The sequence below is a fragment of the Sebastes umbrosus genome, chromosome 14 (genome assembly GCF_015220745.1).
Source record: "Sebastes umbrosus isolate fSebUmb1 chromosome 14, fSebUmb1.pri, whole genome shotgun sequence".
Lineage (NCBI taxonomy): Eukaryota > Metazoa > Chordata > Actinopteri > Perciformes > Sebastidae > Sebastes > Sebastes umbrosus.
The window spans coordinates 25,562,508-25,582,625 of NC_051282.1; the positions used below are offsets into that span (position 1 = coordinate 25,562,508).

At 40.8% G+C, this 20,118-nt stretch overlaps 3 protein-coding genes across 5 annotated transcripts; 1 reads left to right on the plus strand and 2 right to left on the minus strand.

Moving 5' to 3' along the window:
• Nucleotides 1-736: 736 nt before the first annotated feature.
• LOC119502422 (inward rectifier potassium channel 2-like) lies at nucleotides 737-6,333 on the minus strand. Of its 2 annotated transcripts, none has more exons than XM_037793385.1 (2): nucleotides 6,178-6,333; nucleotides 737-4,005 (listed from the first exon to the last, which is right to left on the minus strand). In XM_037793385.1, the coding sequence occupies exon 2, from the start codon at nucleotides 3,766-3,768 to the stop codon at nucleotides 2,452-2,454; it is 1,317 nt and encodes a 438-aa protein (XP_037649313.1). In that variant the 5' UTR covers nucleotides 3,769-4,005; nucleotides 6,178-6,333; the 3' UTR covers nucleotides 737-2,451. The 2 variants fall into 2 exon arrangements, with proteins under 2 accessions (XP_037649313.1, XP_037649314.1); XM_037793386.1 differs by lacking the exon at nucleotides 6,178-6,333 and adding an exon at nucleotides 4,524-6,138.
• A 2,847-nt stretch (nucleotides 6,334-9,180) lies between these two features.
• LOC119502424 (inward rectifier potassium channel 16-like) lies at nucleotides 9,181-13,342 on the minus strand. Its single transcript, XM_037793389.1, has 2 exons — nucleotides 13,126-13,342; nucleotides 9,181-10,712 (listed from the first exon to the last, which is right to left on the minus strand). The coding sequence occupies exon 2, from the start codon at nucleotides 10,687-10,689 to the stop codon at nucleotides 9,538-9,540; it is 1,152 nt and encodes a 383-aa protein (XP_037649317.1). The 5' UTR covers nucleotides 10,690-10,712; nucleotides 13,126-13,342; the 3' UTR covers nucleotides 9,181-9,537.
• Nucleotides 13,343-14,351: 1,009 nt separating this feature from the next.
• On the plus strand, nucleotides 14,352-19,956 carry LOC119502423 (5-hydroxytryptamine receptor 3A-like). 2 transcript variants are annotated; one of them, XM_037793387.1, is made up of 9 exons: nucleotides 14,352-15,098; nucleotides 15,209-15,354; nucleotides 15,636-15,680; nucleotides 15,763-15,869; nucleotides 15,965-16,134; nucleotides 17,713-17,828; nucleotides 18,323-18,533; nucleotides 18,636-18,794; nucleotides 18,925-19,956. In XM_037793387.1, exons 1-9 carry the CDS (start codon nucleotides 15,035-15,037, stop codon nucleotides 19,197-19,199), a joined length of 1,293 nt encoding a protein of 430 aa, XP_037649315.1. In that variant the 5' UTR covers nucleotides 14,352-15,034; the 3' UTR covers nucleotides 19,200-19,956. The 2 variants fall into 2 exon arrangements, with proteins under 2 accessions (XP_037649315.1, XP_037649316.1); XM_037793388.1 differs by having other exon boundaries at nucleotides 18,940-19,956.
• Nucleotides 19,957-20,118: the final 162 nt, after the last annotated feature.

The following is a 20,118-nucleotide window of genomic DNA, read 5'->3' on the forward strand; positions in this document are numbered from 1 at the left end:
AAATTTGCTGACAGATCCGTCATACCCACGTTCACCTCTGATTCAACCATATTGATCACATCTACTGTAACAGTGTTTAATGCATATTTATGATGGATTAGAGGAGCTGGTGTTCACACAATGCTGGCTGCATCCTGGTGTGTTATGCAATCTGTGTGTTTTGTAGACAGATCGCTTTTTATTTATCATTTGAAAATCATAAAAAAGGTGAACATTATTATTGTGGCTTTGAGAGAAATTAATTCTACAGTATACTCCTGCAATTGTGACACCATGCCTCAAGACACTCAGTAGTGCAGAATACACTTATTTTCCACAGTTTACTGAAAGAGATTGGGAGAAGAAGGAGGAATGAGGTGTTCTTTCCATTACTGTCACTGAAAATGACTTCCAGCGAAGCCGACTGATATAGCATGGGGTCTCTGTGGGCCTTCGCAGAACTGGAGTGAGTCAGTTTGGTGAATTATAGTAAATGATGATGCGAGCCCTGACAGCCAGCAGCCTGGAATTTGGGCCGCGGCTCCAAATTAGAGGAGCTACAGCTAAAACAGTCGAGCTGGCCTCCAGATGTCACACGTTTTGGGTCAAAATGCAAATCCTTGGAAAATTCTTGCACAGTATACTGCGGATGCATCGCTTAAAAACAGAAGGATGGCTAATAATTGTTAGCAATTTAAAAGGTCATACACGCACATCATCTGCTGATTTGTTGTTTACAATCAAAGCATCAACTTCATTTCTTTTTTGCATTTTTATTGAAAAAAGGACATAAACTGTTTTCAACAACTGCAATATCAATATACAGTATTTGCATAATAATTTACAAAAGATAAAAAAAAAATCTGTACAGACTCTGGTTTGTGCAGGAAGGTGGGAAGACCCTGGTAGAAAAATAAAGAGCTAAGACAGGAGAAGTCAATGTGAGAACACATCAAATGTTTGAATTGAATGATTTCCTTACCAGAGAAGCGGTACAGTGTCCTGGCTTCCACTGATCTAAGCATGAATGTGTCACAATAACCGTTAAAAAGCTCAATCTCGTGTGAGACTGAAGTCTAATGTGCTACATTGTAACTGAAATATTAATCAGCAGACTTGATCTTTAGAAAGCAAAGGGTCCATTCAGAAATAACTTCACAAGACCCGATTCTGCACGTCCGCCACGCCAAGAACACTGATGTTAATATACATCGAAATCAACTCAAGTAACTCCAATGTTTCAGCTAACCAGATGAGGTTAGATGAGGGAAACATTCTGTTTTTTAAATCAACTAACAGATGAGTGACGGTTGTTGTCTCTTATATATATGTACACATTTGGCTTTGGGTAATAATCTCTGTTATGGGGATGGATTCTCTGGTGAGGAAAAAAGAGAAAGTGCACTAAAGCTTTGGAAAACACACTGACAGAATCATGCTCGTCTACGTCTAGAAATAACATTATAGGCTGCAATCTTCAAAATGGATACTTTAAAAGACAAATAATACATTTTGGCTCCCTCTAAAACATACAATATGTAACTTAGCAGCACTTTTATCGTCGACATTCATAACCTCGGCTCAGGGGTTGAGCTTCCTGACGCGTTCTACCGCTGACCTTTTATTGCACATAAGAACATGAAGACCTGGAGTGGCAGTATACTGCACAGTAAACCACCTCTTAATGCTTCTCCTTCCTGCGACATCTATTGCAGTGTGTGCCTCTGCTGGGACTGAAGCTTTTGTTAAGGCACACCATGCAAGAGATGCTATACTTGGACAAGAGGATGAGGCTGAGGAGCATAGTGTGCTTGTAATCTGCGTGAGGCATTTCTTTCCTGCGTCACGCCACCATGAGAGCAACACCGAGACCACCACGCTGAGGAGGACTGTAAATATACTCTGCTAAGAGACCAGCTCATTAACAAACAGCAGCCTTTGTGCAGTTTTTTAGTCGCCTTAAAATGACTAAAAAATATATAGATTTAGGTTGGCATTTGAAAATAAATCTCAAAGTTTCATGTTCAAATCTTTCTTTTTTTTTTATCTATCTTTAATTATTTTAGCCAGTCACAATCTTATGTGACGTTTAGGTCACACAAAAAAGACCTATTATACCCAGGATGCACTTGAATAAATTAAAATTTACTAACAAACTTTTTTTTTTTAACCCAATTGGCTATTCTACTGAAATATTTTATAAAGGGCAGACTGCACACAGTGTGTGAGTGAAGGCATCTGACCCATTTCATGCCTCCAGCTCCATGCAACCAGCTCATTTATCACCACTTTCACCATAAACAATACGACATGTCTGGATGCCCATGGTGCTTTGTGCGTAAGCTTCTGCATAGAGAACTTCATACTCAGATCACAGTCTTTTACAAACTGCCACGCATTATAAAGAACTGCCGTCAGGACCAAATTCATTCGCTTTAACGTACCCTTTGGTAGTTTTTAACCCTTCTTTAGTCATATTTCTGATTCTGCTGTCAAAGGCCTTGATTCTAAAGGCAAAGAGTCCAGGTTGCATTCAGAGTCTGACACCACATCTGTGATTGTGTCCTCCAGTGCGCCGACCTCGACGCCCCTCATCTCCCTGTTTTCCTCCTCCTCGAACTCCTCCTCCATCTCAACTTTCTGGAGAGCCACCTCGTTCTCGTAGCAAAAGGAGTTCCTCGAGCTGGAGGCGTCAGACTTCTTCTCGGCTAGCTCCCTGGCGCTACAGCTGGGCGTGCTGGGCACCTCGTACGTGTTGTTAAAGCGGGAGTAGTCCACTTTGTAGTAGTTCTTTTCTTCGAAGAGCACCGGCTCGAAGCGGTAGCCCCAGAGGATCTCGCTGGCCACGTAGGAGCTCCGACACTGAGTCGTCATGGCTGTGGCCTCCACCATGCCCTCCAGGATCACCACGATCTCAAACTCTGACGTCTCCAGCTCCTGTCTGCTCATCTCGTAGAATGGGCTGTCCTCGTCGATCTCGTGCACGATGGTGATCGGAGACACCAGGAAGATTCTGTCGATGCCACTATCGAAGCCCACGTCAATGTCTACCTGATCCAGAGGGATGAACTCTCCCTCGGCGGTGGTGCGGGACTTAAGGAGCTGGGCCCTGACGTGGGCCTCCACCAGGTGACTCTTCCTGAGGTTCCCCACGCGCCACATCAGGCAAAGTTTACCGTCCCTCATAGCCATTGTTGCATAATGGCTGAACACCAGGGTCTCGTTCCTCTTCTTGGGCTTGGCCATCTTGGCCATGACCGCACCGATGATGAAAGCATCGATGATGCAGCCCACAATGCTTTGGAAGACGACCATGAAGACCGCAATGGGGCACTCCTCCTTCACATAGCGGTAACCATAGCCAATAGTGGTTTGGGTCTCCACTGAGAACAAGAAGGCAGCGGTGAAGCTGTTCACATTGGAAACACACCTCTGAGTGTTATTCTCCAAGTCCCCATAACAGAGAGCCACCACCCAGAAGATGAAGCCAAAAAACAACCATGACAGCATAAACGAAAGGCAGAATATGAGCAGCATCCAGCGCCAGCGGACGTCCACGCAGGTGGTGAAGATATCTGCCAGGTACCGCTGGCCTTTCTCGCTCATATTGATAAACTGCACGTTGCAGTGGCCATCCTTCCTGACGAAGCGGCTCTGATGCTGGCGGTCTGTGTGCACCTTGTTGACGTTGCCGTTCCCGTAGCCGTTCGGGACGGCAATGGTGGCCAGCTTCATGCCGTCTTCCTCAGAGGACACGATGCTGTACCGGTGGCTTCGCACACTCCCCATTGCTTCCGCCTGGGAGGGCTGGGCCAATTCTGCTTTGGAAAACAGTCTAAGTTTTTGGTAGAAGCGTTGGAGAAACAGTTTCGAATGATCCCGGGGACAAACTTGAGCAGAAAATGTGGACGGCAGGACTAGATCCTGCAGGGAAAGGGGGAGAGCGGGCCCGTGCTTCTGTGCGCCTTTGGCGAGGGCGGGTCACTCCTATCTGGCGACTGCTTTGGACCTCATCAGTGAAGTGGGCTGTGGAAATTACAGACAGAGAGAGAAAAACAGTTTTAAAGTAATTGGCAGGAACCAGAGCAAAGATCAGTGTATGTGGGTGTGTGGTTACCTGCTGTCTAAATAATGCAGTGTACACTCAAAGTTAGCAGCGCTATTCTTGCATACACAGACAATTATACAAACAGTGTGCACAGTGCAGACAGAGAGCACAGGGAATGCATTGTACTGTACATGCATTATCAGTAGTAGATTAAAAAAATATTATTCAAGCACTTAGATAGCTGACAAAGTGGGAAAGGATGTTTACCCTGCTTAATGTAAGTATTAATTAGGCAGGTCAGTCCATGGGGAGCTGAGTCAAATTACAGATCAAGTTCATGTTAATCCAGAGAGCCGCTGGAACAAAGATACAAGTAGCAGCTCTGTGCAGATGCAATGTTATAACATGTTGCACGCATTTATTGCACTACTTATTCCATTAATGCTATTGAATCTCTGTTATCAAGGTCAATAACACATGGCCAAAATTAACTCACAACTCCAGTTTGCACATCATGGAACAGGATTTAATGAACCTTGCAGCATTTCGGAGAACATGGGTCGCTTTCTCTGAAAGCAACAGTAACCTTGCATCATAATGTAATAGAGCAACAAGGGCAACTAAATTAGAAAAGCTATTGACTTGGTGTCTGTGTGTGTGGCAAGAGAGGTCCATTAAAATGCAACACCACAGGCTACAAAAGGCCGCGGTCAGCCAGACATGCTCTGCTAGTGCCAAAATAACTCCCCACCTCCACTTTCGAATCATGTAAGGGTCAGTTGTGTCCAAGTGAAAAGATCCATTAAGTCTAGGAGGCGTTTTTCAGTAAATACTCTGAATAAAATGATTTAGTTTTGGAAACACGGTGCAGATGTCAAAAAGGTTGTTGCCGTAGGTCATTTTTTATCCCATCATAATTAAAGTGTCCTGAAGGTGATCAGAAGTCATGTGGGACAAGATGTGCAGGATATGGTCCTAAATCCCTCCTGCACCATCTTTGTTTTGCTCCACTAATGATGTCACGGCTGGGTCAACTAGAAATAGCAACCTGTCACGCACACTATTGGGAACATGGGGCTCCATTCATTTATAGCTGAAATGATGCCAAGTATTTATGTTTGATGGATTTTATATAATACTGAAAATGCTATATTCATCTCCTAATTTCTTTTTCACAAATTACTTACATTTTCTTAGTGAGAAAGACTTGCTACAAGTAATATTTCTTTATTTATTATTCCTTAAGTACAGTTTACCCTCACGAGCATGCTGGCCATTCAGTCACCTTTTTGTTTAAGTATTTTTTTAATGGATTGTGGCACTGAAACAAGGCAAACTGCACATAATGCACATAGTTTAGACGTAGTTTTGGAGAGAAGTAAAGATCAAAATACTTTTATCCAGAACAGCCTGCAGTAAACATAAATTTCTAACACAGGTGACCCCCTCCAGTGTGAATCAAAATCTCTAACATTTGTGGTTTTGATGCCACTGAGCTCATCAGCTCTCTCCTCCTCTCATTGCAACCAGGTTTCTTTGTCACATGAGCTTTTAACACTTCTTACTGCAGGTGGGTATACGTGCATGGTGACAGACCAAGGCTTCCAGAGGCTGCACAACCTGTGATTGTTTGTTTTGCATGTGTTCTCAATTAGAGCCAACAGCTGAGGCAGATGGAAACTGGTTACATAAAGCTGCTCTATTTTTTATTACACCAATCAATAACTATGGCCAGTCATTCAGCAGACAGACAGCATCTTTTGTTGTAAGCTTTTGCAACACCTATACTTTTACAAGAGAGGCCTATTTAATTTCAGATATTTAAGTTAAAGTAATATTTTTGTATTTTTACTCTGCAGGGTCAGGATTATAAAATACAGCTCAGGCACAGACATGAGATGCAGTATAGTTCAAATTAAGGGCAAATTACAGATCATCCTGTCTACAACCTGCAATTTACAATGGCAGAATCTAATAATAATAATAATAATAATAATAATCATAATAATAATACTTTTCCAGGATTTAATCTTATTACAAGGCATGTTTTAGCATTTTACAGTGAGACTACATTGCAGAGTGTAGCTCTTTTTCTCACTCCACATCACTGTCGTTATTACAGATAAATGTGTCCTGTTTATTACACCTACCTGTTGGTCCTTGCGGTGCAAATCTGCCGTTTCCTTGTTATAATAAGTCCCATATGCTCCAGATATGCTCACTGCATGCGTCCCTTTTATTTCTGCTGCTCTTTTATGATGTTCACTCAGCTTCTCGTCTGGCGCTGCAAATTGTGCCATAACCCTCTGCAGCAATACTGAAGAAGATGTTTGTCGTTGCAAAGACAGACTTTAAAAACACGTGTGCCTTTAGCCCCGCCCACTGTGGCAGCGGCAGCCAATAGGAAGCCGCAGCGCCTGTTTGAGCGTCTCTGAGCCCACATGGATGATACACACATATACATCATCTGTCAGAGGGAAGACCCCCTTATCTCAAAGGGACGCTGGAAATAGGATGTTATAACAGGAAAACAAAGCATCTCCAGAGTGCATGTGAATTTTGTCAAGCTATTAACTATAATTGGAGTTTATATATAATAATAATAATAATAATAAATGTATCACTGTAAACAATTGCTTTTAATTTACAGCAGGATTTCAACAGTATTAACCTGTTATTGCTAAAAAAACAGTGCTTTACCATTAATACAAAAGAAAACCTGTTAAATTACGCTCATAGGCCGTTTTTTAACTGAACTATAATGCATTCTTAAAATACAGCACTTTACTGCTGATCAACTGTCTAAAGTAACATCAGTAACAGTTTCATGCAGTATTTTTTTAATTCTGGGACCTGATCTATACATGTGAGGCTTGTACATTGTACATGATTGTAAAATCAGTGAATTAGCTTTATTGTTCTTCACTCACATGTTGTTATGGTTTGCATTCTGTGCTCAACTATAGACATACATTTTGGGAAAAATGTCAACAAGTCTATTATAGCCTTTTTCCTAACAACTGCCTTTAATTGTATTTAGTGTGACTATTCCTATGTCTGTAACCTGCTAAGTCTATTCATCTAGGCAAAAAATAATGTTTATTAAAATGTATGTAAAAAATACAACCTAAATAGTGCATTAAAACAAATAAGTAAGATAATGTAAAAGAAATGTGAAAACAGCTATATAATGTATCTTTAAACAGTAAATTAACAGTAAAATACTGTGAAATTAATTAAAAAAAAAACAGTTCAAACTGTATTTTTCATTAACGGTACAAAGCTGTAGATTTCAGCGAAAGTATAATAATGTTAATTTTACAGTAATATAAAGGCAACCCTGCTGCCATCAGTTCTTTACTGTTATTTTACTGGGAAATTCTTAACAGTGTAGCACTTCTCAAAACAGATGTTACAAAGTGCTTCACAAGATAATAAAAGCAGATAAATAAAGTAAAAGATATGTTAGCTGCTAAAACAGAACATCACAGAACATATCAATAATAATAAAATTGGTAAAATGGTAGGACAAGTTGATAATACAAATATACTGTATATATACATATACATATATATTTATACCCTTCTACTTATAGGAATGCTATCCTAAAAAAAAAGTGTTTTCAAATGTTTTTTAAAAGTGGATACAGAGTTAGATGATCGTATCTCTATAGGAAGTGCAGTCCAGAGTTTGGCAGTCCTGACAGCAAAAGCCTGATCGCCTCTTGTCACAAAATTGGACCTAAGAACAGCAAGAAGTAGCTGATCAGATGATCTCAGACCACGTACAGGCATATAGGGTGTTAAGAGATCCATTATGTATTCTGGGGCCAGACCAAGTTGTGCTTTAAAAGTGAGTAATAACATTTTAAAATGTATTCTAAATTGTAGGGGAAGCCAGTGCAATGATGCCAGGACTAGTGTAAGCACGGTCAGTATTATAAAATAAAGCTCATGCACGGGAGATACATGTCAGGAGAATAAGTGTTTGTGCTTTTCAGTCTAAGAATAAAGCAGATGTATAGGCTACTGAGTAAAGCCTATACTTTGATTGTGAAATCTGTGACTTTCCAAAATAATCCCCACACTGCTGGAGTGATATTGAGGGCACTCAGTGAACACAAGGTGGCGGTGAAGAGCTGCAAAGAAGAGGATAAACACATACAAGTGCTGGCATCACATAATGTGATTGACATTATTATTACTACAATAATAGTTTTACAAGGACAACTTTTATTTGTCTCACATTTGTGGTAATGAATTTCATTCATCCAAAGCATTAAAGGAACAATGTGTAACATTTCAGGGGATCTATTAGAAGAAATATAATATTCAGAACTATGTTTTCATTATAGTGTATAATCACCTGAAACTAAGAATTGTGTTTTTGTTAGCTTATATCTACATAGGGAGTGGGTCCTCTTCACGGAGTCCGCCGTGTTGCTTCACCATGTTTCTACAGTAGCCCAGAAAGGACAAACTGTCTCTAGAGAGAGAATATTGGCATTTTACGCAACCTGAAAGCCACCGTAGTTACTCCCGTTGCTCCTAAAGTAGTGTTATTATGGTAAGGCTGGCCTCTGAGCGAGGTGAACAGCATTACCACGGTTTTGCACTCGGCGGCTCGCGGTACCTCAGCAAAGAGTATAGAAGCAAAGAGGGGAACTCCGGTGCATTTTTGACAACAGCTGCTAGATGGCGCTGCGGTAGTGCTGTCGCCATTTTGGACTGAAAACGCCAATGAGTGGCCATGGATGTATAAAGAGACGCCTGTAAATCAGAGGATTTTTTTTTTTTTTAGATAAATTAACTTTCCAGTACGGACACTTAAATAGCCCTTATTTAAATCATTGTGTCCTAAAAGTTGTAAAATTCACTAATAGCTGAATCAAGAGTTATTTCCTTGGCATAATGAACGTGCATCAGACCGTTTATATGACATATCCGGTTCTGTCGGCTTCCTGTTAGCTGTATACGGCTGTAATAATGCATATATTGGCTGTAATTCATCACTTTTATTATGCTATAATACACCGATGGGCTGTATGCTGTAAGCCTGTTCCGTGGTAGATGTATTAACGTCTCTGTTCTCAAACCACCGACTATCGGCCAGTAGCTAGTTGCACTAGTAGCACGACATAAACAGAATTTAATGTAGTTGTAGGTTATTTACTAACACGCAGGGCAAAAGCACAGGTCACAACTTCTTCTACATCCATGGTCTGTGGTCTATTGTACATCGATTTTGGAGATCCTTGACTTGAAAAAGTTTGAGATTACTCCCAAAATCTGTGTGCTGGAATTTTCTAACTTCCATTTATGTCCATCGCTCACTTTATGCTCCTCTGGGAACGGCCGAGCAAAAAAGTTTAACAATAAGTAAGTAAGTAGATGCCGCCAAATCCTACACACTGTACCTTTAAAAACAGGTTATAAACAATGAATATAAAGTCACATATAAATATATTTACAAGAGCACATTTTATCCCACTGTCCATCACAAGTCCATCCTACAAACAGGTTTGCTGCATCACCTCTTCAGTGATGTCAGCGATCACCTTGCAAGCGTGTCCGTTTCTCTTGATCGATGATAAGTGAAGACTGCGGGACTGACTGCCCTCTACGGGACGTCCCCTCCTGTCAAACTCCTCTGCACTAAGCAGGGGCACCGGCACCCACGTGGTCACGTTGAACAGGGCGTAGTCCACCTTGTAGCGCCTCTTGCCCAGTTTCAGCATGTCCTGGAAGCGCTGGCCCCAGTGGATGTCTGCTGGCGTGTATGAGGTTCGGGTTTGGTGGAGCATACCCGTAGAATCGCCGGTGTAGGTGAAGGACACCACCAGCTCAAAGTCGTCCCCCAGCAGGTCATCGGGGCCCAGGCTGTAGAGGGGACTGCCGGGTTCCAGCTTGTGGATGATGGTGGCTGGCGTGGCGAGGACAATGTCTCGATCCTGGATGTCCAGGTCCTGGTATGACATCACGATAGACCCCAGTGGCTGTTTCACATAGCGGACTAGCATGGCCTTGGCAACACCGTCCAGGATGTGATTACCCCTGAAGTCCCCGAGTCGCCATGACAGACACAGGACCCCGTCTCGCAGGTTGACCACCGCACAGCTGCTGAAACCAACCGTCTGAGCTCTCTTACGAGCAGAGGCCATTTTAGCAATGACAATACCAATGATGATGGTGTCAAGGAGGCAGCTAAATACATCTTGAACGGTCACCACAATAATGGCCACGATACAGTTCTCGGTCATCCCCCTGAAGCCGTAGCCAATAGTCGCCTGGGTCTCCATTGAGAACATGAAGGCTCCAGTAAAGCCACGCACGTTGTCCACGCATGGTGCGTTATCTACGTCGTCGACGTCCCCGTGTACATATGCAATGAGCCAATAACAGAGACCGAAAAAGAGCCAAGAGAGAATGTAAGAGAGGGAAAAGACGAGGAGCATCACCCTCCAGCGGATCTCCACGAGAGTGGTGAAGATGTCCATCAGGAACGGGCTCCAGTGTCCAGGGGCTTTCTGGAAAACCACAGGGAACCTGCCATCTTTCTGCATGTAGCGCAGCCGCCTGCCCTCATTCTGCCGGCCTATTGTGTGGATTGTAGTGTAGTTGGTGTCAATGATGACCTGCTCGCCCGTGTCTGTGCTCATCATGACCAGGGTTGCCTTCCAGTCTCCTGTATGTAGACAAGAGATGAGATGGAAGGTGTGTTAGGCATGTTCCATGGAGGACAGCATTTTACTCATTACATGTGACTAAAATGTAAAAGGCTCTCGGACTTGTTTGTTGAGCTGAATCCTTCATGTTTGAGCAAGCAGCCTAGGTCGCTCCGTGCCTCGGGCTATCAGCAGCTAATGACTCGAGCAGTGCCCTGCAGCTCTGAGTGTGAAACATTCAAGAGCACGACTTTCTTGCTAGTGGTTGATTATTTACCACAAGTTCCATTACAGTCTGGACACTTTCCAAATCAGCTGTGCTAAAAGCTCTCTATAAACACGTTAACGTCTGCATTATAACCACACGTAATCATGCAGAGGATTATAAATTCTAAAATGCTGAATAAGAAATATTGACTAGTTTGACATTCAGCATGAAAATACAGTGATAAACCGTTAATATGGATCAAAAAGCTTGGGACAGAATCATTCAGAGTCTGAATGTCTCGGTTAATTAAGCAAAACCTCGACCTCTATTTTTATCCTCATGAGGGTAAATTATTATCCTCTAACAGCTTTCACCTTCAAATGTTTCCTCAGATGTCAAACTTTAACCACAACACCTTCTTCTCCGTAACACATGAAATACAACAAAGCCAGGAAATTGTTACCACTTTCTTTTACTGTACTTCAGTAATCTGACAGCTGCTTGAGTTGTCACTGATGAAAGGCCCGCTATCAAGTTTGTTTGAGCACACGATGCTGAGTTAACTCACTCACTGATCAATATGTTTTTTTAAGCTGTGTCCTTCCTTGCAAGAAGTCCGTCACTTTTATCTAATTTTTATTGCTTAATTGAGGCACCTGAGAACACGTAGCTGATGTTTATCTCCGTTTATGATAAATGGCTTCTTGAGAGTTGAGTCTTTAGTCTTTAAACACGGAGTTCCTGTCAGATAAATGTTGATCCAAATACGATTTTACTATATTTTAAATGGGCTCCTGTAAGCAGGTAAACAGTAATTGAACACATAAGTAAACAAAAATACTCTACTCTGTATGTATAAGATATAATGATAATAAAATGCACCGTCATGCATGAGGCCTTTAGGAGAAAAAACATTTCAATAAAGGTTTATAAAACAAAAAAAGCAGACACAATTCAGACATTATCTCTAGTGTTGTACAATTACATGCATCTTTTGCATTGATTATGCCACAGTAATATTGCAGCAGGTGGTGACGGTATTTGATAAATAAGTAGAGGAAAACGCGTAGACAAATAGCAAGTTACCAAGTCAACATGCATTTATAAGTAGGTGAACCCTTGCCTCATAAGCTGCAGTGTCGCAGGTTTCAGACAGTTGATTACTACAGAGCAATCACAGAGTCCGTTGAGGAGGACAAGAACAGGTTACAGGACAACCAGGCCAAGGAAAAGGGTCACTGGGGCCCACCTGCCCAACCTCCTTATACGACACAGTTACAAAATGATCAGGGAAAATTACCAGCCCATGCTGTTAAGGTATGGTGGTTTCAATATTATTCCATCTATATATCAACTTTATCTATATATATTTGTATGTGTGTTTGTTAGTCTATTTTTCTTTACCTTTTTTACATATTTGATTTAATTTATGTTCTATCCCTATTTACCTTTTTCTTCCGTATTTGAATCCTTCTGTAAGACACTCTATGGGAGTGCATTGAGAGCTACTGACACTGCAGGAGAGCCCACTGGACTAATAAGTTTGAGTCAGAATTAAATGTCATGACAGCTGCAGAAGCTCCAGAAATGAATTTGTTATACCTCTTACTGTAGCTCCAGATATTAATTTGTAATATTGGGTTATATAAGGGTTCACGGTCATACAAATTCCAATTAATGCAGCTGATGTACTAAAACATGTTGATGTTTCCCCATATTTAACATTAATTCACAAAGATTATAGGGGAAAAAATACAAACTGAAATATTTAAAAAGAAAAATAATCACTTGTTCCTGTTCCATAATATCGTTCGTGACGTTTCTTCATTTCATGGCAGTACTTAATAATTGCTGTTAAATTTGTTTGTCAATGAGTTATTTTATAATATTTAATTATTACAACTTGTGGTTAATTATTTCCCTTCTGGCAGGCTTGACCCTGCTAATATAGTAGTAATAATTAAGAGTAATTAGGAGTAATATGCCGTGGATTTTTGTACCTATTCAGCTACATTTGTAATTATTTTGTAACTTTAAGCCACTTTACAAGTAGTCTAGTAATCTATGACACTTTTATCACCAAAATGTATAGAAATAGAAACACAAACCTAATTTGCTTCTCTCCTCAGCATAGACACTTGCAATCTTTATATATGTCAGAATTCTTGTTTATTACTTTGAATAAGACTTTTAGCACACATAGTATATTTAAATATTCAACTTACTTGCAAAGTAGAAATTAGAGTTTGTCAGGTGTCACTTCAGCCCATGAGTTCTGCAGAGCATTAGTAAACGATGTGTTGCCACAGCTGAAGTAACCTCCAAGTTCAGTTGGTCGCAGAGTGTTGGGGGCCGGCCTGGTCCTGAGGCAAAGTCCCATTTTGTTCTGATATCACAGCAATCCCTTCCTCCTGAGACCTTATTGGACAATCTGGAAGAATTTATGACCTATGGAATATTTCCCAAGGACAAAAACATCAGACGTCCTCTGACTGTTTGCTTCTGGATGACGAAATAGAAATTGCGTAACTGAAATAGTCTTCCACGAAATGATGAAGACAGAGGAATATTGATGATTTATAGGTCATTTTGCAGCTATGTATATTTGAGTCATTCCCCTTCGGATTTCCGTGATTCATTAGACAGAAAGTTAACCTTTGCTCCATCAGGTGGAGGCGCTGTCATTGGCGCAAGGATTTGCTTTGTCTCAGTCGTCCTCAATTTCTGATAAGACAAGAGAGATCACACCTGAGCCGCCACGACACGCTTAACTTTTAAACCACTTTTATTGCGGTCATAAGAGCATCCAGGGCTGTTAGAAAGAGGTCAAACAACACCAAATCAACCTTGTTGTGTTTTTAAAAATAGAACAACCCTTTGAAAGCCGCCTGATTCATCACGTATTGGTTAAGATGATGTGTGAAGACAGAGATAAGAGACATTCCTCTGAGAGATAACCTGGAAAGAACAGTTCATCCGTCTATCAATTACAGGCAGCAACTATATAAGGAATGGGTGAAAGCACAGACAGGAAGAAAAATTATACTTCCTTTACTGAAGTACCGCACCCATAAACTGTGAAAGTACAGGACAGATTGATTTATTGATGTAAGTGTCTTGCACCATGTGGCACCTTACAACACACTGCAACAACATCCAACATTTCAAGAGATCCAATGTATAAGTGCTGTCAAAGTTAACACGATAACGCGTTAACACAAATACGTTTTAACGCCAGTAATTTCTTTAACGCGTCTTGCGATTTTTAGGTTGTTCCTGGCTCAGTTTTAAAGTTAGAGAAGATGAAGATCCTGGCATCATCTGAAACTAGAAAACCCAATGAATCCATTGGTACCAACCTTGTCATGCTAGCTTGTCGCGAAGGAGGTTAAATAACGCTCCAAACTTTATTTGGATTATTTCTATATTACATATAATATTTATTTATGTTATTACTAAGCATGTAAGAGATGATTTCATAGATATTTAGCTGATTATAGCCATAGACCATAGGAACATAGGAACATATTAGTGTATGGTGCGATCCCTGTCCGTCATACCAGCAAGATCATCACTGACAATGATCTCTACAAAAGAGTGGGAACCCTGAATTAGCTTTATATAACTTACTGAGCTTGTGAGCCATATTTTCAAAAGTAATAAACATAAATGACAAAACCTGGGTTCATCAACCAGCTGTCAAAACAAAATGTATGTATAATGGCCATTCTGTGAGAAGACACGTCCCTCGACCACACCGAAACCACCGTGTTTGTCCTGCATCCGTGACTGGGAGACTTTCAGGTTGACATCCACAGTCCCATTGTAATGCAGAGTAACATGACGAGCTATAATGACAAATAGCAGCTGGAGGCCAGGTAACAGACAGTGAGAGTAATTGCATTCGTGTTCTGACTGTTTGCACAGGATCACTGAGGAGGATCACTGAGGGATGCTCTGAAAACGTGATTGTCTTCTCACTATTGTGTGTCGGTCATATTGTCTTGTGGTGTGCCTATATGGTGTTGTGTATATGTGGTTAAACGTCACAGACGGGCCTATTTAAGGCTAAAAGGATGGCACGCAGCTGTCAATCCACAGTTATTAGTCATACGTGAAGTCTTGTAATCCGAAATGTTGAGATTTCTTACCCACAGCCTGTGGAAGGCAGTCGTCTTACTGACTTCACTAACAGTAGGTGAGTGTAACACATATCTCACAAAACAATGTTTAGAGATGTAGTAGACTGGCAGAAGTATTTCCAAAAATATTCAAAGCTTTGGATCACTTTTCTCTTTTAATTTCCAGGATGTGGACATGCGGACTCCAACTGCACAAGTCGCAGATGTCTGGCTGAAATGTTGATCAAGAAAGAATATTTATCTCAGCCACAAAACGATAACTGCACCCAGCAGATTAATGTGCCGTTGATTGAGTACCAGACTCTGTCAGTTGTAAGTATTATTTTATACATTATATAGTGGAGCTAAGTGAGAAGTCCTTTTTGTTTCTGCCTTTAGACTTCTCGTAACTCGACAAGAATGAATTATTAAAATTACAATCATTGTTGGTGTTGTTATTCCTAAGTTTTGTTAATGTAAACCTGCTGAAGATGCGTACAGGAAGTCTTACAAAATATTAATCTGAGCAATATTTTGAGACACAAGGACACAGATTTATTTCCGCCAGCGATCCAACAGTGTTGACACCACATTTATTATCTTTTTTCTAACAGGACACAAAGAATCTCCGCCTAATAAGTCGTCTGCAAGCCATACTTGTAAGCTTCAAGATACTAACAGATGGACAAAAAGAAACTTAGTGTATGTTTCAATCACATTCATTTTGATTTGAAACCACAGGAATGGACGGATCCTGAGCTGGGATGGAACACATCAGTTTACCCGTATCATCATGTGGTTCTGCCGGTAAGCAAAGTCTGGACCCCAGAGATCCATGTAACAAATGGGTAAGTTACATATCATGATCCAGCTATAATCACAAATTCAATTCACTGAGTTCTTGATATTCATCTCACACATGTGTTGTCTCTCGCCTGTGTAGAATAACAACAACTATGAAGCACGGCTCCCGTGATCTGCTAGTACTCCATAACGGCACGGTGAAGCACTCTGTGATCATAAGTGCTGAGGTGGACTGTGAGGTCAACCTGTTCAACTATCCCTTCGCTAGTGATGAATGCCCCGTCGCGATCCAAACCTGGTCCAAAGATGGTGAGCTCAGCAATTCACTAATACAAATATTATACAATATTTTATCAAAGTTTTTGAGCAAACTGGGTGTTAAGTGATAATGTCCTAATTTGCTTAACTTCATAATTTTACATATATGTGTTTATTCTGAAGAAGATTTTGATTTATTTTATTTTTGGTCATGAATGGTTGTGGTGTTTTGGTTATCTCATGTTTTTTTTGTGTTTATTTTGAAAACTTTGTTTTTTGCTTTTTTGTTTTTTTACAGTTAGGCTTTAAAAAAAAGTGCTTTATCTTTTGGATAATTCAATTATGTATGTCATTGCTATAATGTGTCGTACAGTGTGAAATGAGGCTGCATTAGTCGCTGCCATCTTAAAGCGGGGTTTATGCTCGCAGCAGTATCCCCGGCACGAGGGTGCGCGAGCCAAAGAAGACATCACATATTGTGCGTAAAGCATGAAGGCTCCGCAAGTTGTCGCGGGGGGGCTTTGTGCAAAATAAGCAAATAACTTAAATTAAGAAGCAAAATAATGTCCGATTCGTTTTTAAATGCTTTAAAAGCAAGATATCTCTACATTGCCAATCAAATCAAATTGTTAACAGGATATTCAACCTTTGTTTCATTACAGTATGATACAATTAATACTTGACTCCGTTCTTTACGGGGGTTGTATAAAGGCGATAAAGTATGTCCATGAATATGAGATATGAGTTTACATCCGCAACCGCTTATCCCGTTAGGGGTCGCGGGGGGGGGGGGCTGGAGCCGATCCCAGCCGACATTGGGCGAAGGCGGGGTACACCCTGGACAGGTCGCCAGTCCATCGCAGGGCTGACACATAGAGACAGACAACCATTCACACTCACATTCACACCTACGGGCAATTTGGAGTCAACAATTAACCTAACCTGCATGTCTTTGGACTGTGGGAGGAAACCGGAGTACCTGGAGAAAACCCACGCTAACACGGGGAGAACATGCAAACTCCACACAGAAGGGCCCCAAGCCGGATTCGAACCTGCGACCCTCTAGCTGTGAGGCGCCATGCTAACCACTGCACCACCGTGCAGCCCTGATATGAGTTTACAGTTAATTACAATTCCTTCCAAGCATTGAGGAGCTTGGTTTATGGCGTTTTAGTTTTTTTAATGGCGGTAACACTCATTGCCTTCTAGCTTCTTCACAGAATCTTTTATTTGTATGCCCTCTGGCGTTTCGGAGAGCCATATGTGGAGGCCCACGCCACGGTGTCTTGTGCAAGTATAGAGTGCTGCAGGAATGAGTCCTAAAACACAGAAATGAGTTCGCGTTTTAGCTCTTCCGTTTCCCTCGTCTGGAAGTCAATGGGTTTTTAGTTAGATGCCTGAAATAAGGTCTGTGGTTAACACAAGCTTAAGAGATTTTAACATTTTGTTCTACGACTTAAAATACATAAATAGATATCCCACTCGTGAATTTTGAAGCCTTTATTATAGCGTTCTGCTTCATCGATTTTGATCCTGTTTTTAAGTGCCAATCATGAGTCTGTCAATGTTATGGAAGTGCAATGCTAAATCAGTGGAGTGCTCTTTTAAAGAAGGCTTCATTCCATTCAGGATGTGGTACAGATCTGGTATTCAACCGATTAAAGATGGTTGATGGTAGCCATGGAGATTGGCAAACTGAAGACATTAACCTCGATCAAAAGAGAGATGACCGCAATTTCATCAGGGTGAGTTCATGATCGCATGGCATGGTCATTTATATTTTACATAGGTAATGATTTGCCAAATTCCTGCAATAGTGGTATTAACCTAACGGTATTTAACTTTAAAAAACAACAAGTGACCTGTTTGATGAGGTCAGAACTAAACAAGTAGTCGAGTAATCAATAAGTCGATCAACAGAAAATTAATCTGCAACTATGTTGACATTAATAATCATCAGACTTTCCCTGATTCCAGCTTCTCAGATGCGAGGATTTGTTGATTTTCTTTGTCATATATCATAGTAGACGTAATATCTTTGAGTGAGGAGAAATCAAGCAATTTAATGCGTTCCCTTGGATTGTGGGAACTTATAATAGAGGTTTTTCATTATTTTGTGATATTGGCGCTGGTATAAAATGAACCATTTACTCCACTCACAAACTAGTATCTAATTCTAAAAACAACTAAAAGCAGTTTCTATATTGTACTAAGAAATTCTGTCTGCCATTCTCCTCAGGTGGCATTGAGCATCAAATATACCAACCCCTTCATAACATTACTGCTGCCCAGTATTCTGATCGTCTTGGCCGACGCGGTCAGCTTCGCTCTGCCGCTGGGAGGCGGCGAACGCAACTCTTTCAAGGTCACTCTGGTGCTCAGCTTCACCATGTTCCTTATCATCCTCAACGATCAGCTGCCTGGAGACAGCCACTGCAGCCCCATCATCCGTAAGTCAGCACGCATGCAGACACAAACACACACAAACTCACAAACCAAATACATGAATGGCATCACAGTTTGAGTCATTAACCATCTCCTCTGTGCTGCAGGAACCCACTTCTGTGTTTGTCTGGTCCTCTTGGTGTTGAGCATGCTGGTGTCCATGGTGCTGACACGGTTGGCCAAAGATGGCAGGCTCAATTTCTGCTGCTTCTCCAAAGGGCCGGTCTCAGAAATAACAGGAAACAAGGAAGAGAAAGATGATGAGGGTGAGGAAAACTTTACCGTTAAACAAATACTGCATGTGTTGAGCCTGTACTGTAGTACTTGATATTGAGTATTGATGGTCACAAAGTCTTGATGAACAAAAAAACACTGTATGACCTGCTCTGATTGCAGCTTCACTCCCTACAGAAGTCAAAGCTGACATTAGTGTCGTCCAGCTGAACGGCTCGGAGGAGGACAGTCAAATGCTCAGGAAGGTTGTCAACTTCCTGGAAGCTCTTAACGCACAGACTCTGCAAAGTGAGAGAAATCAGATGTTTGCCGACAAACTGGACAAGACATATTTCTGGTTATATTTAATTTGTGGCACCGTATACTTTGGTGCCATGACCTATGTGATGGTATACCATACATGTGAAGTTAATCATTTTGAATTCTGGTACGAATAAAATGCACGTCATAGCTATAAAAACTGCTAAACTGAGCTGTTCTAATATCAACGTACAAATGCAAAGATTGATGCAGAGCTCAGCACACATTTATTGCATTTGTCACACATTTTTTTAACCTCACATTCTCTATAACCTCAAATACTGTGGTGCTCATTTGTACTCGCAGTTCGTTTCTCGATGTCTGATAAAGATGCGTGTTGGTATACTTCTGAAAATCAAACAAATAAAGGAATTTTATCCTTCACTCCTGATGCCATTTTGAGTCACATTATATATGTAAGTATGAGAAAATGTTAATTTAAAACTGGAACATCTGCACACTATGTTCATTCAGCCCGCACAAATGTGAGATTTTATTCTTTAAGATTTTCCTACAGGACTTGCATGGCAGTATTAAAAAAATAAATATTTTTTTTAATCCATGGAGTTAAGTGTGTATATCATCATATGTCTACACAAATATATATATATATATTACATGCAAGAAAAAGACAAATGAAATACTTAATGTGAACCAGACTCTGCTGTTATGCAGATGACACTCAGATCTATTTTTCAGCCAAAACCAATAACCTCAATCAACTGTCCTCCCTCCATGACTGCTTAGCAGCAACCAAAGACTGGATGTCTCACAACTTTTCACCTCCCCCCAATCTATTAGAGCTGCTGAATCTCTGGACTGTTTTAAGCATCTTCTAAAAACCCATCTCTATAGGCAAGCCTTTCTATAGGCCTCATTCACATGTGTGTTTGTCTGTTTTTGTTTGATCTGTTTCTCATTGTTTCTGTGTTTCATATTGTAATTTTTCCTTGTTTTCATCTTTATTTGATGTTTCATTTGTGTGCGAAGCACTTTGTAACGGTGTGTTTTAAAAGGTGCTATATAAATAAAGCTTTACTTACTTACTGACTCTGT

Bases quoted from the DNA above. Each gene is read 5' to 3' on its own strand.
- LOC119502424 (XM_037793389.1), bottom strand. From the start codon at position 10,689: ATGATGAGCACAGACACGGGCGAGCAGGTCATCATTGACACCAACTAC.
- LOC119502422 (XM_037793385.1), bottom strand. From the start codon at position 3,768: ATGGGGAGTGTGCGAAGCCACCGGTACAGCATCGTGTCCTCTGAGGAA.
- LOC119502423 (XM_037793387.1), top strand. From the start codon at position 15,035: ATGTTGAGATTTCTTACCCACAGCCTGTGGAAGGCAGTCGTCTTACTG. The intron at 15,099-15,208 runs GTGAGTGTAACA...TTTAATTTCCAG, and splicing joins ACTGACTTCACTAACAGTAG to GATGTGGACATGCGGACTCC. The intron at 15,681-15,762 runs GTAAGCTTCAAG...TTGAAACCACAG, and splicing joins GTCGTCTGCAAGCCATACTT to GAATGGACGGATCCTGAGCT.